The sequence below is a fragment of the Cucumis sativus genome, chromosome 6 (genome assembly GCF_000004075.3).
Source record: "Cucumis sativus cultivar 9930 chromosome 6, Cucumber_9930_V3, whole genome shotgun sequence".
Taxonomy (NCBI): Eukaryota; Viridiplantae; Streptophyta; class Magnoliopsida; order Cucurbitales; family Cucurbitaceae; genus Cucumis; species Cucumis sativus.
The window spans coordinates 1,486,042-1,509,245 of NC_026660.2; the positions used below are offsets into that span (position 1 = coordinate 1,486,042).

The 23,204-nt window shown below is 31.7% G+C and overlaps 4 protein-coding genes across 6 annotated transcripts; 3 read left to right on the top strand and 1 right to left on the bottom strand.

Annotated features, from left to right (window-relative positions):
• Nucleotides 1-1,540: 1,540 nt before the first annotated feature.
• LOC101214708 lies at nt 1,541-4,218 on the top strand. Of its 3 annotated transcripts, none has more exons than XM_011658127.2 (4): nt 1,541-2,151; nt 2,498-2,615; nt 3,234-3,294; nt 3,871-4,218. In XM_011658127.2, exons 1-4 carry the CDS (start codon nt 1,776-1,778, stop codon nt 4,027-4,029), a joined length of 714 nt encoding a protein of 237 aa, XP_011656429.1. In that variant the 5' UTR covers nt 1,541-1,775; the 3' UTR covers nt 4,030-4,218. The 3 variants fall into 3 exon arrangements, with proteins under 3 accessions (XP_011656429.1, XP_011656428.1, XP_004138555.1); XM_011658126.2 differs by having other exon boundaries at nt 1,550-2,151; nt 2,492-2,615; XM_004138507.3 differs by having other exon boundaries at nt 1,556-2,151; nt 2,492-2,615; nt 3,886-4,218.
• A 3,081-nt stretch (nt 4,219-7,299) lies between these two features.
• On the top strand, nt 7,300-9,220 carry LOC101218447 (peroxidase P7). Its single transcript, XM_004138352.3, has 4 exons — nt 7,300-7,780; nt 7,896-8,087; nt 8,249-8,414; nt 8,630-9,220. The coding sequence occupies exons 1-4, from the start codon at nt 7,562-7,564 to the stop codon at nt 9,019-9,021; spliced, it is 969 nt and encodes a 322-aa protein (XP_004138400.1). The 5' UTR covers nt 7,300-7,561; the 3' UTR covers nt 9,022-9,220.
• Nucleotides 9,221-10,967: 1,747 nt separating this feature from the next.
• Nucleotides 10,968-13,009, bottom strand: LOC101214467 (LOB domain-containing protein 15). The gene is made up of 3 exons (XM_004138506.3): nt 12,864-13,009; nt 12,451-12,769; nt 10,968-11,935 (listed from the first exon to the last, which is right to left on the bottom strand). The coding sequence occupies exons 1-3, from the start codon at nt 12,875-12,877 to the stop codon at nt 11,501-11,503; spliced, it is 768 nt and encodes a 255-aa protein (XP_004138554.1). The 5' UTR covers nt 12,878-13,009; the 3' UTR covers nt 10,968-11,500.
• A 4,511-nt stretch (nt 13,010-17,520) lies between these two features.
• LOC101218207 (histone H4) lies at nt 17,521-18,072 on the top strand. The gene has a single exon (XM_004138351.3). The coding sequence runs from the start codon at nt 17,595-17,597 to the stop codon at nt 17,904-17,906; it is 312 nt and encodes a 103-aa protein (XP_004138399.1). The 5' UTR covers nt 17,521-17,594; the 3' UTR covers nt 17,907-18,072.
• The last annotated feature ends 5,132 nt before the right edge of the window (nt 18,073-23,204 follow it).

The window sequence follows — 23,204 nt, forward strand, 5'->3', positions numbered from 1 at the left end:
CTATGGTAGTCATTCATATCTGCCACATTATGCACCTTAACTACATCAATTCATAATGAAAAATACATGCAAACTCTTAATTCTGTTTTGAAAGTCTAGTAGTAGAATCTCTTACCTCGATATTAGCTAAAAAATGTAATCCTTTTATGACAGTCAATTCATAATTATAGTCAATCCTATACAGTAAAGAAACATCAAATATCTTAATTAATAAAATTAACAATTGACTTTCATTAAAAAGTTCTCCCAAATGACCTTACCCAAAATTGAGGTTGAAACCAACTCAATTTTGATGGAAAAAATTTATCATTTAAATCTTTTAAGATTTGCGAAAGGAACCAAAATCAATTCCAAGGTGAAATACGTTTTCTTTTTCCCTTATATATATACATGTATGTATATAATTCCAATATATACATATATTTTCATTTCTATTATCTTTTTTCAATAAATTTCTTAAATATACAAAATTTTAGGCATTTATAACCATAAATAATAATAATAATACTTTATTATTATTATATTATTATTCTCCCACCAAAATATATAATAAACATATATATTTATTTAAATAATTATTCTCTCTTAATTTAATTTATCGTATTTTCTCATCCAATCCAATCTAATCAACTATCTCTCACGTAAATAATTGTCTTATTTTTCAATAATTATATATCATCATATAATTAACTTTACTTTTCCAATTAAATAAAATTCACATTCTCTTTTCTCAATAAGATTTTCCATCAAATCAACTTTTATCTTTCCAAAATAATTATCTTTTTAGAAAATCAAATATTCCCTCTCTTATTAAATCACACAAAATCCAATCAATTTTATTCTTTTACCAAAATAATTACAATTCAAAATATAGTTTTTTTCTTTTCTAAACAAATATCTTCTCTCCAAATAACTGTGCTCCCACGAATAATTTATTTTGGTTTTCTACAAAATATAATATTTTTCTCTTAAGTAATTATATTTTAACAAATATATAATTATATTTTTTCTTAACAATTATATATATAATATATATAAATTATCAAATCTTAAATAAAATTTTCGCTATTCAATTTAATTAAATAACATCAAAATTATTTAATAAATTTCAACTTCTATAAAACCAAATAATTTTCACAACTTCTCAAGCCTCATACCATACAATTAAATCAAATTGTATAAGCTTATGGGGTAGTTGAGGGGAGATTGATAAAGAAGAGAGAAAATAGGGATTATGATAAACCTAAAACAAGAGTTACGAGAATCCTTCTCCAAATCCTTCTCCAAACAAAGGTTGGGTTATCGTAATCCTAACCCAATAGGGATAACCCTCGGGCCAAATGGCTTGTTGGAAGTTTTTTTTTTAAAAAGAAATTGATTTGATTTGGAATGCCTGATTCAAAATATTTATGAATAGTTAAAATAAAATTTTCCATTTATCCAAACTAAACCTTTAAATTTGGTATTTTTATAGTTAAGGTGCCCTCATCTCTTATATGGACGAATGAGGCCCAAAACGCAATTAAGGCTCATAGCATTGGCCCATCGGACGCCACCAGAAGATTCCCCCAGAAGCCGCAAGCGCCAACCACCGGTTCTTTCAATTCATTTCACGGTGAACATCTTTCCCTCTCTCAAATCTTCTACTCGAAGTTTCAACTTCAACACTATTTTCCCGCCACCGTCACTGCATCCTTCCTCTCTTCAAAATTCTTCACCATGGAGATTATGGAATACCTTCTTCTCCCTCTTTGAAATGGGAAGGACCGGAGCAGATGGAATCCCATAAACGAAATCTCAGAGCTCGAAAACCCCTCGCCGATTGTACCAATACAATCCTCTCCTCCCAATCGCCAGCTTCCAATTTCTCCGCATCTATCAAACCCCGCAAGCGTGTAAGCAAATCTGCGGTTAAAGATGTTGCCAACAACGAGAAGAAACGCGAACCAATTCTTGCTTCTGAATCTACATCCGTTAATTTGCGAGCTTCAAACCCTAGCTCCGATTTTCTTCCTACTGAACCTACTTCCGATGTTCCCACTGCAGAACCAAATCCTAGTTTTGATTCTCTTCCTTCAGAACCTAGTTCTAATCGTTTCCCTACGGAACTCGCCACTCCTCCGCGGCCTTCAGATTTGCCCTCTAGTTCGGGTAATTTTACTTTCTGGTATTCGTTGCTGCGTTATGATTTTGGTGTTTGTCCTTGTTTCTCTTTGTGGGATTACTGCTACTCTAAGCTTTAGTTACTTCAAATAGGAATTTAGTTTACTTGAAATACTACGTTGGAATTTTTAGGATTTCAAGCTATTTTGGGATTCGTTAAACATTTTAAGTAGAGGAGATTTGCTGTTTTACTGTCATGTTCTTGTGTGCGGTGTTGAAATTTCTGTGTGGGGGAAGATTATGCTTCTGAATGTCAATATTGGGATGTTGTTATCTTCAATTTTTCCATGGCTTGAAGTATTGATATTATATTATGCTTTAATGTCAGGAACAGATGGTGTTTCGGAGCCCCATACAGTCTACAGTCGAAGGCACCCTTCGAATAAAAGAAAGAGCGTTGAGAAAGCACTTGAACCATTTATTTTTTATACCGCATCAAAAATCCAAAATGGGTATGAAGCTCGTTGCACTCTTCTTTACGAGAGAAAATTTCTTGTATATTTAAACCTTTGATTCGTTTAGTGGATTGAATTCCTTAAATCGAAGGGATTTAATCATAGGTTCATAATGTTACTGGGCTATTAAGAGTCCAATAGTTGTTTAGTTTCAAAGGAGCAAGTTGCCTGCTCTCTGCAATAATTTTCAACCTGGCTCTCCCCTGCTCAGCTTTTGTAAAAAAAAAAAAAATTAAGCTGTTATGTATCCTGGGTTTATGTGTTGCCTTGGACTATTTTAACGATTACTAGTCTGGGTTGATCTTGTGCTGCTTTGACACTAGCTTTATCTACATTGTTGAAAAATTGCTGCCACCCAAAACAGGATTTGTCAACATTTTTCCTGTTTTATTTTTGTTGGTTAATTTGTTGCGCCTCAATTGTGTGACTGCTTTGGATATGAAAAGGTTTGGTATGTCGAGCCTTTCATATTTGTAACTTGTAGATGATAGCACTAATACTGCAATGTTTTTTTCTCTCAAGATATGGATGAATGGATACAAGAATCTTTCTTCTAATTCCTCTTTAACGGCTTTTTACTCATTTTATGTTAATTGTTCCCTTGCTTTTATGCAGAGGTAGAATAAGAGATGACAACAATAGCCCATCGAAAGCAAGGACTGTTCCTTGCAATAAGGTTTGTCTGAAAATATAGACGGCCCTTTTTCTATCTGTTGATCTAAATTTGGGGCGGCATACGTGTGTTGTATCCTTATCTTTGCTCCTTGAGTCTTTAGGCCGTAATTTGATGCTTGTTTTTGAAGTCAGCAAAATATGTGCTCTGGCCTTTCTCTCAGAAATGTGATGTTATCTGTTCTTATCTATACCACAATAATGAGCTTTGATCTTGATTAGTGATTAATTAGTAACATTGTACAACGTAATTTTTGGTCATGGTTTGCTTATATTTTTTACGGGATTGTTAAATTGATTTGAGACTGATTTTTTATTCTTTATAAAGAATGGTAAATACCTGGAATGAAACGGCAGAAATAGCACCCCCACCCCCCATTCAGTAGTCTTAACAGTCAAGATCACTGCATCTCAGTTTTAGAAGCTTTACTTTTTATAATGTGATGACCTGACAAGTGTGGTAATCGACCAATTGGTGTATTTAATAGTTTCACATGTTTCCCACTTGCCATTACCATTTGTTAGCAGTCAGATACTGGCCCTAAATCATTGCTCAGCAAATTAATCTAACGATGAGTAGCTATTGTTCTGGCAGAGGCTGCGTGCCAATGTACATGAGGAAGATGATTCCAAAATAGAGCTTCCAAGGGAATTTGTTGAACAGCAGAAAACATATTTTTCAGAAGTAGATGCATTTGAACTGCCCGTAGAGGAGGCTAAGTCATCTGACTCGGAGTAGATGGTTGTTCTGTATAGTATGTGTGAAGCATAGGCAATGTAACCCTTCAAGTTAATAGTTTGTATGGTGAAGCTAAGCTGGTAAAGTTGATGTTCATTACTCATATAAACGGCTTGCTTACTTCTATCAGTCAATGCAGGTGTTGTTTTCTCCCTAAACTCTTCAGAGAATCTTTTACCTTTTAGTGTCTTTTTAATCTTTTTTCTTTTGCTGTTAGGCTGAGAAAATTAGAATACCTAATCACATAGTTTTGAACCTCAACAGTAACATTTGCAAAAAGAAGTATTCAAATCGTGGCTGTATTTGGATAGATTAATAGGGCTTTGAACCGGATTAGAAATCTTAAATAACTACCTGACTAGAGATCAAAGTGGAGAGTGTTTGGCCAATTGAAATAAGAATCTAGTCATTGGGGTTTGTAGCTAAATGGAAAATGGTGAGTTTGAAATGAGAGGCTTGAATTAATTTAGCCTTGTAGCTATAAAACTAACGTACTTTGATTATGGTGGGGTTTAATTTAGCGTAGCCTTTGTAACTAATAGAACTAATGTGGTTTGATTATGGTGGAATTAATTTAGCATTTGTAATTGTAACTATAGAAATGGAGAATGATGGGTCAGTACATGTAGCCTTCTATTTTACTTATTTATTTGTTATTCCTAGTGAAGTGAGTGAGTTTGAAATGAGGGGCCGGAATTGTCTCATTTTAATAATTTGTGTAGCTTGTGCGTATCTGACTGAAGATCAATTTGATTTGTTTGGTAATTGGCTACTCATGCTGCCTAAGATCTCTTTGCAACGATTCTGTAATGTTTAATTGGATTATAAAAAAATTATTTCTGAATCCTATGTGGATGACTTTTTTTAAAAAATAATAAGAAAAGAAAAAAAGAATGTAAATATGTAAGCCCTTATACTTGGTCAACAACGATGAGCTCCAGCAGACTAACTTTTAACAATCTAGGTTGTTTGACCCCTGTTTGGAACTTCTATCATAACAGTTGGTGTTTCTAATCTCTCTTTCAAATCTATTCTTTTTAATATGTTCTCTTTCTCTATTACACTTATTACTGTATTTGATATACAAAATTATAATAGTTTGTATCTTAACGGAGTTATTATAGTGTGTTGATTGTAGTTATTATAGTCTTTTATAGCTCTTATCTCATCGAACATCTTTTTGTTTAGTTAACCATGTTTAATTCATCTTGAGGGTTCGTTTGGATCTCAAAACTCAACTTCAATGGGATGGATGGATCACTACCGCTAAGTCATTGTTCGGCCTTTCAATTAAATCAACTATTGTAACTTTTAATTAACTAAAGTATTTCTAAGTTTTGTTTTATTATAATGTTCAATTGTCAGTTTTTTTCTATCAATTTTATCTGTATCTTTGTTAACATCTCAAACGTAGATTATTATACATACTATAATAACTAATAAAAGGTGCTGAGAAAAAAAAGAGATATGAGAGTCAACCGCGTGATATAAATAAAAATATGAAATAAATGGGGGATTGGAAGTGAAAATTAATTTTCTTATCTCATTATTATTGTAGTAATCTATTGTGCAGGTTGTTAAAGCAAGCTTCAACTATTAGAGAATTATATTTATTAGATTACCTAATTTACTTTGTTTTTCAAAATTTTCGGCTAAGAAAAGTAAATACTTACATAGCCTTCGTTCTTCACTTTTCATCAATTTATCCATTGCCAAGTCCCTTCATCACCCTTTTTTAAACGCTGCCTTTTGTGTTAATTGTGTGTGCAAAATTCTATCCTCTCTACATGGGTCAGCTTTGAAACCTTCCTATTTTCTTATTTTCTACACCAAAACTTTTCTTTTTGGATATTTAAAACTTCAGATTTCTTTTGTATTATTTTATTTTCTCAAGTGTTTTTCTTTTAATGATGATTGATGTTTCTAGCCTGTGAGCAATGACTTTTCTTTTAATTTCTTTTTTAGATAATTTCAAATTATTTACTCTCTTCCGTTCTAAAGTTTTTGTTTTTTAAAATTATTAAGTGAGTCTTTTAATTTTTTAATTTTAGAGTTTCAGTTATTGACTATATTTTTAGGATGAAATTGTGGCAGTTGTGTCTTATGAGATGTTTGTTGACTCGGTCATTAGATTGTTGGATATTGTTCTCATAGTTATGTTTCCTTTGTGGGCTCTCCAGATTGTAGCCATGATTTGAATTTGTTTCTTATTTTTCGTTATGTTCATTTTTAAGAGAATATAGTTCTATGTTTAGTGTTTTCGTTTTGAAGAACCTTTGTGATATTGTTGTGTTTGTGGTGTAAAACAGAAGTGTGTCAATTCTATGCGAAGTTTGTATTATTTTTTGATTGTGATAGTTTTGTGGATTTGGTGAACCGTTTACTACATATTGAAAAGGATTTATCATACCTAGAGGAGTCTAAATATTATGTGAGGTGATCTTCATTTGAGGTGGGAAGATAAAAGTTCTTGTTGGAAGGAGATCTCACACGCAGAGAAATTTAAGTGACCATTCAGTAATGTTATCACACTTAGGATAATGTAAACCCTAATGCCCCTTAACCCTAAATTTCTTTGAAAGGTGTCTCACAACTTAAGAGAGCTTAAGTGATCATACACTTGGTTTAGGTTACAGCGTTGTAGTCACTGAACTTTATATACGTGGGATTATCTTTCCTTGGTACACTATCTACTAAACATAGATGATATTGCACCAAACTGAATTATCAAATGTTGTATTTTGTTTTTTAGTATTTCTCTTAGTGTTTTTTTCATATGTCTTTAAAATTGTCGTAAGTTTGTAACATTGCATGTAATGTGTTTATCTTGTATTTCAAGAAGTTTTTAATCAAATAAAGTTAAGTCTACGTGGAGTCTACCATAAATAGATATTGTTATATTTGTAATTAATATACTTGTCCTAATTTAAATACGAGTAGAAGTTTGAAATTATCCCATTCATTTAAAGTAAAGTAAAGGGAGAATCAAATATTTAATCATGACACAATCAAAACATGCATGCATACAAAAAGTAAAACTTGAATTGTATTAGCTCAATTTTCTTTTGCTACTTTTTTTATTTCCAATTAATTAATTACTTTATCAATCACTTTTAAGTGTAAAGAAAATAGTTAGGCATAACTTTTATTTTTCAACGTTAGCATCTTTGAAGTTTCATTGCAGTTTTTAACCATTATATTAGAGTTCCATGCAAATTTACATAACATGGGGACCTCAACCTTTTGACTTTACCATTTCCATATATTAAAATTGGCAGTGTTGTTTGACAAAAACACACTCTCTCTTTTTTGCCTTCTGATTTTTGTTACTTTTCAAAGTGTTGAAATTTTAGAAAAAAAATTGGCTCTTCCATGCAATTCCATTTCTACGAGTTAGGTTCACCTGCCAAAGCTATGGAAATCCAAGAATTTCTTTCTCCCCTTTATAAAAAGCCCCCATACTCTCTTCTTCTTCTTCATCAACACTACTTGGAAAGTTGTTGAAAAGTTTGTGGGTTCTTGTAACAAAACAATGGCTGATTTAGGATTCAAAACAGTTTTGATTTTGACTTTGGGTTTCTTTTTGCTCTTTTTGGGCAATGTATCAGGTCAACTTTCTACTGGCTTTTACTCTTCTTCTTGTCCAAATTTGTTGTCCACTGTCAAATCCTCTGTTCGTTCTGCTGTCTCAAGTGAAGCTCGCATGGGAGCTTCAATTCTTCGCTTGTTTTTTCATGATTGTTTCGTCAATGTACTTTTCTTTCATAAAACCCTTCTTCTTCTTTTTTTTTTTTGGTTTGTTTCAAACTAAGTTTGGGTTCTTTTTCCCCTGCTTTTAATTATCATTTGTTTTGTTTGGAGTTTAGGGTTGCGACGGGTCAATTTTGTTAGACGACACGTCGAGCTTTACCGGAGAGAAAAATGCTAATCCTAACAGAAATTCTGCTAGAGGCTTTGATGTTATTGATAACATCAAAACTGCTGTTGAAAAAGCTTGTCCTGGTGTTGTTTCTTGCGCTGATATTCTCGCTATTGCTGCTCGTGATTCTGTCGTTCTCGTAAGTCGTCATAGTTTTAACTTGATTTAACTTAATTATATAATAAAATTAGTAATCTTTCTAATTTGATTAAACTAAACAAATATTGAAACTAGATTCAACAGAAATAAATCTTAAGTAAAAGACTTGAAGTGATAATTTGAGTTTTGTGACAAATGTAGCTAGGAGGGCCGAGTTGGAATGTGAAGTTGGGAAGAAGAGACTCTACAACTGCGAGCCAATCCCAAGCGAACAATGACATCCCCGGGCCAACTTCAAGTCTTAGCCAACTCAGCTCTAGATTTAGTGCTCTTGGACTTTCCAGTACTGACTTGGTCGCTCTTTCAGGTTCATATTTATTTTTATGTACTTTTGACTTTCATTCATTCTAGTTCAAGTCAACATATTTAAAGAAAAAAAAAAAACTCTTTGATCAACAAACGAATTAAAATTGTTAGCTCTTAAAAATAGAGGGATCTAAAACTAAACTTATGAAGTAAAATGAACGAAAAGTGAGATTACAAGAACTAATTATGACGGTCACATTGAATAATTGATGTTAGGCGGACACACAATCGGACAAGCGCGTTGCACAACATTTAGAAGCAGAATATACAGTAACAGCTCAAACATTGAGAGTTCATTTGCAAGAACAAGGCAAAGCAACTGCCCCAACACCTCAGGAACTGGAGACAATAATTTGGCTCCTTTGGATTTTACTCCAACCTCATTTGATAACAACTACTACAAGAATCTTGTTCAAAACAAGGGCCTCTTACAATCTGATCAAGTTCTCTTCAACGGCGGATCTACCGATTCCGTTGTTCAAAATTACGCAAATGCTCCTGCCCGTTTCTTATCTGATTTTGCTGCCGCCATGGTCAAGATGGGAGACATCGCTCCTCTTACTGGCTCCAATGGTCAAATTAGGAAGAACTGCAGGATGGTTAATTAAATTTTAAGAAATATTATGAACAATAATGTTGTTTTGTTATGTTCTAGTCTTTTCTTTAAAAGAAAAAAGAAGAAGTTGTTTTGAAAGAAGAACTTTTTGTTCAAGCTTTGATTTGGGTTTTATGTTTATGATCATTAAAGAACTTTTTAATACTAAGATTATGCAATCATGATGTTGGCTGTGTTGTTTTTTCATTGAACTGTTTTTGTCTTCTCCAATTGAAGATGGATTGACCAATTGTTCATTTTCTAATATGGAAAGTAATTATTATTTGTTGTAACTGTATTTTAAAAATAATTTTGTCCAAAATATGTTAAATTTCAAAGTCTAGTAGTTTGTTTCATCAAGACAACCTTTTCCATGAGACAATACCGCATGGAAAAGGTTAATTTCTAACCTCTTTATCATTATGCTTTTAATTTCACTTAAAATTTTCCGTACTGATAGAGATAATTATACCAATTGTAGTATAATATAATTATATTCCAATATATAACGTGTTTTATTGAATGGAACTCAACCATGAATTATTCAAAGCTTATAATTGCAGCTTTGTTGGGTTGATGTTCAACTCTTAGAAATTAATGTACTAATACGTCAATTAAAATATTATTGATTTGTTGAGAAATTATTATTTAATGTCTTGATTTTAATTACCTTGAAATAGTTAAAAAGCTAAAATAAGAGACAACCAACAAATATATCATATTCATCCATATTACCTTTTAAAATAGTGATTGGGTTATAGACAATAATGTACTTGTAGAAATTACCACAATTGCAAATAAATAAACGTTTTCTATAACAAAACATTAATAACTCAAATTAATATTGCACACTTATGAACTATTTGTCTCATCTCCAAAAAATAAAAAATGAATGAAAACAAATAATTATAATAATTGATTAACAAACAGACAAAAGGGTTATATAGTAGGAAGATGCCAATGCTTTAAGCAATCCATGACTGCAGTACTATGACATAGTACCAAATTCCCCATTAATTATATTAGTGAAGAATCCAATGAAGTTTTTTCTTTTATTTCACTAATGTTAAAATTGAAAGTTAGCCTTAGCCAGCTATGGAGTTTGGGTTGGTTTTTAGCCCTAAATCAAATCAAATAAAACCCAAAAATTAAATCGAGAGACGTTTGTGATAAAAAGTTAAAAGTTGATTATTATAATATTAGATTATTATAATTAGATTATATATTAGTATGTGTTTGAAGTGTAGATTATTTTAATTTAGATTATAATAGTATATGTGGGAGATATTTAAACTATTTTAATTTGAGAAAAAAATAGTAAACACATAGAATAAAAGTTTTGAAATAGCCTAATTGCAGTAAATGAAAAATAATATTGACTATAGGAAATGTGATTATTATAATCTGAATATAGCTATTGGCCCAAATGCCTCTTAATTAATTGGTAAAACAAAAGGTTTTGGGCATGAGGCAAATATTTTAATATTTTAAACAAATTTGATTTAAGAAAATTAAATTTTCAAATAGTTAGAAATTACTTCAAATTTCTTTTATCAAATTCATTTTGTATTCTTACCAAATATTAATTACTTTCCTAGCATGTGAGACCATAATTTTGTATAGATATATTGTGGTTTTTATCAATATTTTTACATGATCGACATAGAAGTAATTAAAATTGAGAATTTCATTATATACATGGTAGAAAAAAAATATTGAAACATAAGAAAGAAAGCAATAAAATATGGATAAGGTAAATATAACATAAAATAATAAAAATAACCTAAATTTAAACTTACATACAAAAAATTAAAGTATAGGAAAAAGGAATGCACAGGCTTCATTCTATAAACTCATCCTTACAAATATTATTGTGATGTTGAGAGAGATTAAGTTAAGTAATCACCCATTAATACGATATTAATATTAAACAAAACACCGACTAAAACCCCATGCATGTGCAACTGAAACACCATATATATTAACAAGTCAAAGTCAAACACAATTTATTTCACACACCTCACATCCATGTAGACTTGGGTTTCATTTCAGGTCAGCATTTGGCCTAAACACAACCACTCCACTTCTTATTTCATTCAAGATCACAAGATCGTAGCCCACACCCACAAATTAAAAAAAAAAAAAAAATCAATTAGTTATACTCTTTCTTTTTTCTTTTCTAAATCCTCACAATTTCAGAACTTTTAATCTTAAAATTGCAGCACACAAAAACAAAATAAAAGGGAAATTATAGGTTTGTGAAGGTTACATTGAAAAGTAAGTTTTTGACACATAATTTAGAAACAGTAACATTTTTGTTGAAATTACTTTGCTAGTGTTTTGGGTGATTAAGTTTTTAGTAGCTTAGCTAATAAAAAGTGAGAGAAACAGAATGATGAAAAGTAATAAAAATAATAAATACTTTACTATTTTCACTCAACATATATATCAGTCATCTCAAACAATAACACACACTAGGAATAATAATTAGTTTAACCAAAGTAGGAGATATGTTGAGTACTTGTTGGGACAATAGGGTTAATTAATTCAACGACGGTGGTAGAAGTGGCAGTAGTAATAATGGGAGGGGAAAAGACGGAGGAGGAGGAGGAGGAAGGAGGAAGAGGTGGTGGAAGAGAGAGCGGAGGCGGCTGAGAATGAGGCGGAGTTGGCGGGGCAACAGGCGGGGTAGCAGCGGGGGAGGGGGCCATGAAATTAGGAGAAGAAGGGATATTGATGGGGTGATGAGTAAATTTGTATTTGAAAATTTGAGTAGTAATGGCATTGAGGTCAGATTGTAAAGTATGAAGTTGGTGTTGAAGAGCAGAGATGGCTCCCATGCAACCGTAAACAGGATCTCTTAGCCTTAGATTTGCTTCATAAACAAGGCTATTTGCTGCGTCCGCTCTTTGATTCTCCGGTACTTCCTACATATATCCATGTATATATTTCACTTTATTATTAACCCATTCTCATTTTTTAATTCAACAATTGCATGCGAAGATGGAACTAGAAACCAAAATGTCAAACTAACTGAAGATATAACTTTTAATTTTCCATCTGGTTTTAATGCCACACCAAATACTTTGAATGGATGAAACACGAACTTAAAATGAGAAACCAAAGTGTATTATGAACTTTTCAAAATAAAAGTAATTAAATCATATAAATTATCTAGACAAAACTACAGTATTACTAGATCTACCATACATATTTGTCTACATGTAAATTTAAAACTATATACATAAATGAAAATTAAAAGTTAGATCTATACTTTTTATTAATTTAATATACCTATCACTAGATCTATGTATACAACTAGCAGAATTTGATAACCAAAATGAGATTCAAAAGGACAATTATTGAGATATTAAAATTAAAAATAAAAAGAAGAAGAAGAAAGAAGAAGAGAGCTGAAAAAAAATGAGATTAGGGTTCTTACCATTAGCATCTTAGCAACGTTGCTAGCACCAAAAACCTTATGAACAGAAGCAAATTTGTGTGGTTCATGTGGAGAAAAATAAGGAGAAAATGGACATTCTTGAGCACATCTTCTTCTTAGAAGCTTACAAGCTGCACATGGTGTTATTGTATTCAAATTACTGATCCCACTACTTTGACTGCTACTACTACTGCTCAAAATCAAATTATTATTGTTGTTATTATTTCTTCTCCCCATTAAATTAGGATCATAGAACAAATTACTACTTTCAATTTCTCTCTTTATCTTCTTCCCTATCTCGTCCACTTCTTGTAATTCCCTGCGAAATCCCAAATCAAAATAAAAATTGATCATTCAAGCAGAGGAAAAATCGATATATAATTAAGAAGAATATAAATTAATTATATATATACCTTTCTCTTGACATTCAAGCATTCACTTTTCTGTCCCCAATTGAACGAAAGAAGAAGAAGTAGAAGAGAGAAGGGATTTTTAGATGAAGAAGAAGAATGCGAAGAAGTTAAACTTGGGAAAGAAAGGGAGTGTACTTAAAAGGCAAGATATATATATATATATAAATAATAATACTAGGGTTGTATTGTATGTTAAGAAAGAAGAGTGAAAAAATATGAATGGGACTGGTGAAATTCTTATTTATAATATGGGAACTTGAGAAAGATTGAATATGGGAATTTTGTTTTATAAATATTAATTAATCGTATTTATGAATATTAATGGGGAAAGGCAGTGGAAAATAGAGGCTAATATATATATATGTGTGTGTGTATATAATATCTTATGACTGCAGCCTCACGTGTGGCTTCTTAAATGCATTTTGACTTTTCATCCATGTGAGAACACATTTTGCTTTCTAATCTCTCTAAACCAAATACATCCCCCAATTTGTTTGATGGTGTAAACTTGGATCAAATAGCATAATCGATAATAATAATAATAGGCAAAATGATATCGTCAGAAAAATAAAAATTAATATAGTATGATTAGATGGGTCCAGAAGTCCAAGCCAACGTGTTCGACCTCAACCAAGATCAAAACCTCTCAAATATATTATTATACCTCTAAAATAAATAAGCTTATTCTTAATCTTAAAACTGTAACCTTTTACATTTTTTTCTACCATTTGGTTTCAGTATTAGAGTTCAAGTGAATAGCATCACACCCATGCATGTAGAATCAATTTACTATTGTCAAGTAAATGTTGGACTAAATCTTTTTCACTAGCCATTTGGATTTCATCATCGACACTAATAATATATATATATATATATATATATATATATATATATATTATTAAATAAATATATGATATTGGACTATTCGAACTTTTTAATATGTTCATTGAATTGAATGCTGACTATAATTAGTTAGTAACTTTTTTTTTGTTTTGTTTCCAAATCTAACACTCAGTTCATGAAATATATATATATAAACCAAACAAAAACGTTGTTAATTGAATACTTAGTGGGGAGACCAAAATTCTTGTTAAGTAAATGGGATCTTTTTTCTTTAAAAAGAAAAGTAAATGGGAATGAATATGATGCAATGAAGTTATATCAATTAATAGACAGTTTCACCAAACTTTCAACTTTTTCTAAAACTCCAGGAAAAAAAAAAACACTTTGGAGTTAAAACTGACTGCGAAATTAATAATACTAATGAATTGAATTGAATTGAATGAAATTAAATCTCTCAATTAATAGTTCCAAACATCATTAATTAATAAATTAAACTAAGCACACAATGCAAATATATGGTTTTCTATGATTAGTAAACATTTTGAAATTAAATGAGCATTTTTGTAGTGTAACTCAACTATATATAGGGAAAAAAAACTAGAAGACAAAAACTTTCCAAACTTTCTATTTTGAATTTAATAAACCCTTAAACAACATACATAAGACATAGATCTAAATACATACTTAATTTTCAAATTTGTGTCCAATTTAATTTTTAGCCTATTCGACCATTTTAATGATTAAAAAACTTCGTTATATTATACATATGTTGGTGGTTGATTAATTTATGGAAGGCTTAAAATCTATGAGTAGGTCCTCAAGTCCAAGAAAAACTGGAAAGCAGCATAGTGAAACATATGTTCTAAAAGAGAAAAGTCAGAATTTGGAACTTGAGAAATAAAATAAATACAAAATAAAGTAATTAAGTGAGATTGTAAAAGAAAGAAATGTTTTTCACTTGGTTGGTGTGTAGTAGTTTCTAGTCAAAATCAAAATCCCACAACAAATATAATGGTTCTTTTGAATATTTTGATAATAATAGATTTTGATAATGTAGTTGAGATTCTTGGTGTGTGTCCACAAGAGAGATCATTCACCAAAAGACTCAACCATTTGTCACTCATTTGCGTATGCAAAGAAAATGACTTAACACCCTTTTGGCCTTTTCTTCCCATAAACAACAAATAAAAACACACTAAATTACCATATATATCTTTTTAATATATACAACACATCATAATAATCATAATTAACATATATATATATATATACTTCACTTACTAATTACTTACTTACTTGATCCATGATAATGGATAAATTTACACACACTAGCTTTCTGATCTTTCTCCCCCACCCCCCTACATTTTTCATATATATAAATTAAGAGAATAATCTTATGTTATTATTTTTGTTTGTAAATGGAATATAAAAGAGATCAATTAGATTTAAGTTTCTTTTCTTTTCTTGTCAAATGACTAATGTAGGGTTTTAATGTTTACTTAGGTTTGTGAATTTGAGGAGGGTCATGTCAAAGTGGGTGGTGAAAGGGAGAGAAAAGGGAGAGGAGAGGAGAGGAGAGGGGGGATTTTTCTTTTTTTAATACATTATAAATATTACATATTAGGGATTTAGAGAAGGAAGTATTTAATTATATTGTGAAGATGATATTATAAAAATAAATAAATAGAATGCTTAGACTGTAAGGAAATATAACACTATCCCTTCTTGTTTGACCCGTATTTTGAGCCTTACAATTCGCTACCTTGTTCTTTATCTCTCTCATTTCCCAAACCTAACTTTCTCTCTATCTCTCTCCTCATAATTCTTTACACTTCATACCAAAGCCTAGATGCTACCATAAACAAATATTTGGTTTCAAATTTTGTTTGATTAAATTATAAATTTTGTCATGTGCGTGCTTGACACGTATCATTTGACCAATCTGTTTAATAAACATTTATGTTTACGTCTTGTTGTCGACACATTTGTTGATAAAGACATTGAAATAATGATTTATGTGTCTATTAATTAGTGGTTTTGAGTTTGTATCACGTCGTGACAACGCAACTTAGACTAGTTTAGGGTTTAGGCCAAGTAGAGAAGAATGTTGAAAGATTTGCGACGAGGTGTGATTCAAAGTCGTTTTCAAAATGGTTAAACATTGGTTATTTGGTTAAAATATTGTAATAATGTATGAAACACCTGTTATTAATAAAGTATACATTTTGGTTTGTATTTATTTTGCTTGGTGTTACATTGACCACCGTCGCATATTGAGTATGTTGTTAATAGTTTAAAAGGAGTTGAGAATAAGATTTGCGATAAGAAAATTTCAAGGTTGCAACTCACTCATATCCTATTCCCACTACTTCGACGTTTTAGTCGCAATGCGGTTTGAGGTGTGACAGTAAGTTAATCTTAATCCTAATCTAACTATGAACTTCTGTTCACACGAAATTATTCTTAAATTTGCGTAGGTGAGGACATCTCAATGGCGTGACCCAATACGTCTCCAATTTTAAGGATAAGATCGGGTGGATTGCTAGGAACATAGGGTGCAAGACATAATTCACTCCTAACCATTTTAGGGATAGTAGATAAGTCGTTCCCTTAAGGACTAAATCCAAGTCTTGAACAAGGGCCCCACCTTGTCATTGACTCGAGAAAGATTCAGTTTATAGGTTGGACCTTAAACCAATTGTTCAATAATAGATTAGTGAGACTTTGACCCAACCGAGATTACGAACAACCTGTGAATGATTAACTTACTTATAATGGTTATATCACATGGACACAAAGTATATCTATAGTGAAGGGAGTGCAACTACAAGACTTCAGTGGAATGACCCGTTAATTAACGAATGTTGATTAACTCGGTCTAAAGAGTTTAGTTAGTTAATCTCATATCGTTGAAGCCCATGATCTATAGGTCCATTAGATTCCTCCCCTAGCTCACAAAGAGTTGTTCAAATTAGGTACACTACAATAAATGAGACCTCTTCTGACGCGTAAAATCGTCGGAAGATATATGAAATGCGTCGGAAAAGCTTTTCCGATGCATAACAAGTTATGGCATCGAAAATTCCTAAACATCTCGTAACGTTGTATGAACGTTGAAGGATACTGTCAATATGGCATCGGGAGATGTCGCGGAACTCCCAACGCACATGGTAAGAACTTTTGAACAAAATCACTAAAATAAAAATAATTACGGGACAATTTTTATTATATAATATTACCATAATAGAAACAATCGTTTACCATATATACGTAGGATATCTAGTAAATTCAAATATTAATCATGGTTCACTTTTATTTTTTTAATATATTATTAATAAGAAATACGAGTAAATGAATGATTTGAGGCTTATATCTATATTAAATATTAGTCCATTTAGGATTTTTTTAAAAATTTAGGTTAATTTTATAATTATATGGTACAGTTTAGGAAGGTTAAAAACTGAAGTTGAATCTCTAAATTAGGTGGACCAACTGTTCGGGTGAGTACACAACTGAAATTGGCTCATGGATCTTGGCCCAAATGAAAATTGTTATGTAAGCCCAAATTTGTTGAAAAGATTTGACTAGTTATGGGCTCAAATTTAGGCAAATGGCGCCGCCTACCGCCACAAATTTCATCTACAATCCAATCCCTCCAAATTAAAAAGCACAATCCGCTATCCTTTCACGCGGATCGACCTTTCACACCGTCGATTCATCTCGAATCCAACGAACAATATGCTTCCCTGTCAAAACACCTTCAAAAGCCGCGCATCTAATTACACATTTTGTCTCCACTATAAATTCAACCCAACAACTCTCATCCATCACCAATTTCAAAATTTCTGATTAATCCTATTCCATACTCTTCCAAATCAAGCTCCGATAATGTCCGGCCGCGGCAAGGGAGGCAAGGGTTTGGGAAAGGGAGGAGCCAAGCGTCACCGCAAAGTCTTGAGAGATAACATTCAAGGTATTACAAAGCCTGCAATTCGCCGTTTGGCTCGTCGTGGCGGTGTCAAGCGAATCAGCGGTTTGATTTATGAAGAAACCAGAGGTGTTTTGAAGATCTTCCTTGAGAATGTTATCCGTGATGCTGTGACTTACACTGAGCACGCTAGGAGGAAGACGGTGACCGCCATGGATGTGGTTTATGCTTTGAAAAGGCAGGGAAGGACTTTGTACGGTTTCGGAGGTTAGGTTGTAGATTAATCCAATGGAGGATTGTAGATCTTGGCTTTAGATCTGGTTTTTCTTTCTTAGCGTTTATAAATTTTTTCTTCTCTTTTTAGGATTTCATGTACCCTAGTCCCTGTTATTCAGTAATTGAAATATTACTCGAATCATGATTCCACCTTTTCATCTCTCTCTTCCTTCAATTTGTTTCGTTCTTAGGGTTCATATAGTCTGGTATTGTTGGATGATTAATATTTGGTGCATTGTGTTCTGTGAGTGTATAAAGATAATGAATAGGCATTGAAGCTAAATTTCGGCATAAACCAGTTGAATGTTTATGATTTGATCAATGGTTATGTTCGTTAGATTTTGAATTTGGGATGTATGCTGCGGTGTTCTTGACATCTTTCTAAATTTGAGTTAAGACTTGGTCTACTCGAATAGAGATTCATGGGAATTTTTGATAGTGGAAGGCGTTGGTATATTGGGAGATTTTTGGTTTGTTGTTAAATACAACGATTTGATTATTCCACTCTCATTAGATACCTAATCCTCCACTAACTGAACTAGTTTAGTTTTAAGGTTTTAATTATACTGTCTACCGCCATTAAAGCAAAGAGGAGTAGAAGATTAATTAGTATTTCAATTAAGGATTGTTGAGTACTTTTGGTTATGTTAAATTCATTTATCGGAATGACCAAGAATGTGTTCATTTCGGCCAAATCCCACATCTGAATTCTTTTGGCTATCATTGTGATGTTCTATCTCTTCATAATCTTCCTGATTCTCCATCATATATTCGATAACTTAATGGTGGTTTAAGTTAAGTTCTTTGATAGACAGTCAATTAGCTAACACAAATATAATGCAGATTAGTAATATAATGAAGATTAGTTTAAATTTCTATTTGCTTGCTCCCTAGGTTCTAAGCAAAATTATTCTAAAATCCAAAGTCAGCAAAACACAAATATAATGTAGATTGGTGTAAAATCCCATTAAAATTATTCTAAAATCCGAAGTCAGCAAAACTGAACCAACAAAGAATAATCAGTATTTAAACTTGAGCAACATTGATATGAGATGCCCAAAAAAACCCATTTAACGTATTTTTCGGTCTATTTCGGTTGGGCAGGACAACGAGATTGTGCATTATGTCAATGACCAAAATACCCTTGAATAGGCGTGATCATTGGTCGGGTGGGAGTAGTTTTGTTCAAAAATTGCCTCTCCATCTCGATCAATTTACAAGGCGAGAAACCGACCACTGGTCGCTAACCGTTTGAATCAATTAGTCGATTTTGGCGAGTTTGGTTTTTTTTTACTTTTTGAATATCGTCAAGCAATCTTTAGCGAAATTGATTAAAGAAGTGAAATTCGACGGCTAATCTCGGTGCTTCCGTAGTGTAGTGTAGCAGCAAGCGACCGCCAGGAATACAATAAAATAAGACGGTCTCACTCCCGCTACGTGGGGGTTGGAGTAGCCTTCTTCTCAGTCTGCCGATTTCTCTTATCTTTCTTCTTGAATTTCGAATTTCGTACTTTTTCTGATTTCAGTTCGAGCTGAGATGGGTAATCTTAGTGCTTGTCCAGCTAGGATAAAAGGCAGAGAAGTTAAAAAGCCTAGAACACAGACCATCTCGGGCCTGAGTTCAATCGATATTGGAAACATAGAAGTTAATTTGGGCTATCTCGATGGAATTAAGGCAAAAGATCAAATAACTAATAGCAAAAGTCTTTTATCCCGGGGCATCTCAACAATGTATGCTCGAGATTGAATAAAATAAAGAAAGAATTCTTTCATCTTGGACCATCTCGGTGTCACTAAGGCCCGAGATTCAATAACTAAAATGAAGAATTCTTTTATCTCGAAGGATCTCGGGGCATTGTATATTCGAGATCAAATGAATTAAAGCTAGAAAGTTTTATCCCAGATCATTTCAGTACAACTAAGGTTCGAGATCAAGGTCTACTAGGCTTTCAGTTCTATTTTTCAATATATATATATATGTATATATATTTAATATTTTAAAATTTCTATTGGGTTCGGTTGGCGAGCATATAAATTCAATTGGGTTGGTTTAGATTTTAAGAAATCTCTTTATTAAGCATACCACCAACCACTTTTCATTAAAATCGACCATCAAGTGTCAATTTGTTCTGTTTCTGTCATTTGGATTTGTTTTTCATGTGTTGATGCCCACCCTTACCTTTGGAAGCCCAAATGTTGGATAGTCTCACAAAACCCTAATCCCTAAAAACTATGCTCATTTCGGCCGATAACTAAATCAAATTGCTCCCATAATTGAACAAATTTCTCTAGTTTTTGCAGTTTGTGTTCTAACGTAGTTTGATGTGAACTAAGTTTTAAGTTATTGGATATGGTCTTCTACAATGAATATCAACGATCTCATCAATTTGGGCTCTTATAGATGAGGAATCTCGATCGAGATCTATGAAATTGTTCCCATATTCGTTGAAGGAGTCTCAAGATTTGATGCCTTTTGTGGGATAATTTTGGAGACAATTTCGTTCGAGATTGGACCGAGATACATCACAGAATGCATGGAAAACCCTTATTTCGTGGCATCCTAGTGCAATGTTGTTCGTGTTCAATTGCTTATTCATGTCATTTTTTTTTAATAAGAAAATCATATTAAAATCCCAAACATTATCACTCGTACCACACCAATATGAGACACCAAACTAGTGGCCACGAAATTGGTAACAAAGGCTAATAAGGCCCTCAAATTTGCCATTCGATTAAATCAAATACTTAAGAAGATTTGTTTTACCAATCACCAAAAGTCTTTCATATCTTTCCTTAGTTATATATTTAATTTAGAAAATTAATATTTTGTATATGATTTTCCCTCCATTAAGGTGGTTTGACAACAAGATAGATTAGAATCTAGGTGAAGTTTAAAAGAACAAATTCGTCTTCGGTTGTAGGTAAATTTTGCTTTCATCGGTTGAAATAGAAATATAAAAAGATTGTGAATTTGTTCATGGTATAGGTGAAAAATCTTGGCATCAATCTTTGTTGATTTCCACTCTACAAAACTCATGGAAAAGCTTGAAACAATACTCACAATACCATCATTCCATCAAAATTCTCACCTTGTTTCGCTCAAGTTGACAAACATCCAATTTTCTCTTATAGAAGTCACAAGTTGTGCAACTGATAAGGAGTCTTGAGTTAAAATGACATCTAACAGAGAACTCAAATCCTGAGAAACAGAACAAATATGCGGATAGAAATCTCACTCCAATCTATGTTACACCACCACAATGGTTGCTCATCTTAGAAGAAGTGTTGATCATGTTAGAAGGATTGGAGAATGGCCATCAAACGAGGAGTTGTGAGATCCGTACTTAAGAAAGACTAAAATTTTAATTAAGTATTTTTAAGAGGACGTTTTGAGCAGACTACACATTAACATTACATAATTAGAGTTGCTTGCGAGAAAGCTTATGCTGCTAGACTTGTAAAGTTTAAGGGAGTGTTTGTGGGAAGAGTTATATGAATAGGTTACGATAGTATTATGATAAGATGTGTTTGGAGGAAAGGTTATGTGAGTAGTTTTATGATAAGATGTATTTGGAGGAAGAGTTACGTGAGTAAACTTATGATAAGATGTCTATGGGAGCAGAGTTATTTAGACAGTGTTATTATAGTTTTATGAGAAGTGTTTAGGGTAAGTGTTATGTGGACAGGGTTATACATGACAATGTTACGATGTGTTTGAAAAAAGATTACGTTGGTAGTGATGTGATATAGATTTATTTTTTAATTAATTTTTTTTATCAAATTCATATTTAAAATCCAATAGTCAAAGTGAACAATATTTTTTTTTACCAAATGATCGGACGTTGCCTGAAGTAATTGACTTAATTTGTGGATTTGTAACGTCCATCTTAAACATGTTGTCGATTAATAGTTACGTTTGAATTACAGTTGTTAAATAATTTCAATTATTTCTTACGATGCAACACAGGCAAAATTAGGAGGAATTAGAAGTTATATATATAAATTACATTAGGTCGCACTTACTTTATTATATGAATAATTGAAATAAAAAAAAGACATAACAACGATATCATTACTAAACATCAATAAGAAAAAGTTAATCGGTAGAATCATAAAAAACATTAATAATAGTCTTACAAGTAAAAGAAACAACCCGCTAAGGCCTCGTAGGATGAGCGTGTTATATATTATTTCATTTATTTGTATATTATATATTGTATATTTTAATATTTTATTTTCACATCTCTTTCCATTCTTTCTAAAATAAAATAACTAACACTGAATGGGTTTTTTTAGTAATGTTATTTTCAAATGATGTAGGAAGGTCAAGGACTCAATTCGTCCGGCATTTATTGCAATACACGTGTCAATATTATGAGTCTATCCTGGAAGCCTATATTTTATTTTAATACACTTTTTTCAAAACACTATAAAAATCATATTTTTAAAAAATAATTATTTTATAAATAAAAATTGCATACAAAACCATTTAGAAAAAATAGTCCACCACCCCTTTTTTTCATATCGTTAACACTTAATTTTTTTTTAGCAAAAATCACAATTGGTAGGTTTTTTTTTCTTTAGGTCAATACATGTGTAAGTCATTCTAGGATTAGACTAGTTAATGTTATTTGAGTGCATTTTGATATACATCCATCTCTATGTCTAACAAATATGTATAAGTGTATTATAATTAGATAATTTAACAAATTAGTTAAAATATAGTATAACTTGAGATACATTATATATATATAACATTTGGTGAAATGTTAAAATTGAAGTCATCCCTCACATTGATACGTGCCTTATTTGCAGGATAATTATCTTGAATTTTGTGTTTGAAAACAGAATGCATGTGGAAGACATGCTTATTAATTCATTGAGCTTTTTGAGAAGTTTTCACATCTTTTTTCCTTTCAAAACTTCCTTTGTTTGATTGCTTCAACATTTTCTTTATTAACTTAATTTAGTGATTCCACGAGTTTGGCCAACCATATATCACATCGATTAGATGTGATTCAAAATTTTCATAACTTCTTATATATTGTATCAAATTGGAAAATATTAGATTGAGTACCTCAAAAGGTTAATATAACTAAAATGGTACAACAATTAAATTGAAACCAGGAAGGAATGAGAAAATTAATATTGAAAAAAATCCAATAATGGACGGGGGTTGGGGTAGGTTGATGAAGACCTCAAAGTTGATTTTGATTGAATGCACATAATTAATCATTACATGTGTAATGTGTTTTATTTATCTTAAAAATTTAAACAATAATGAAAATTTAAAT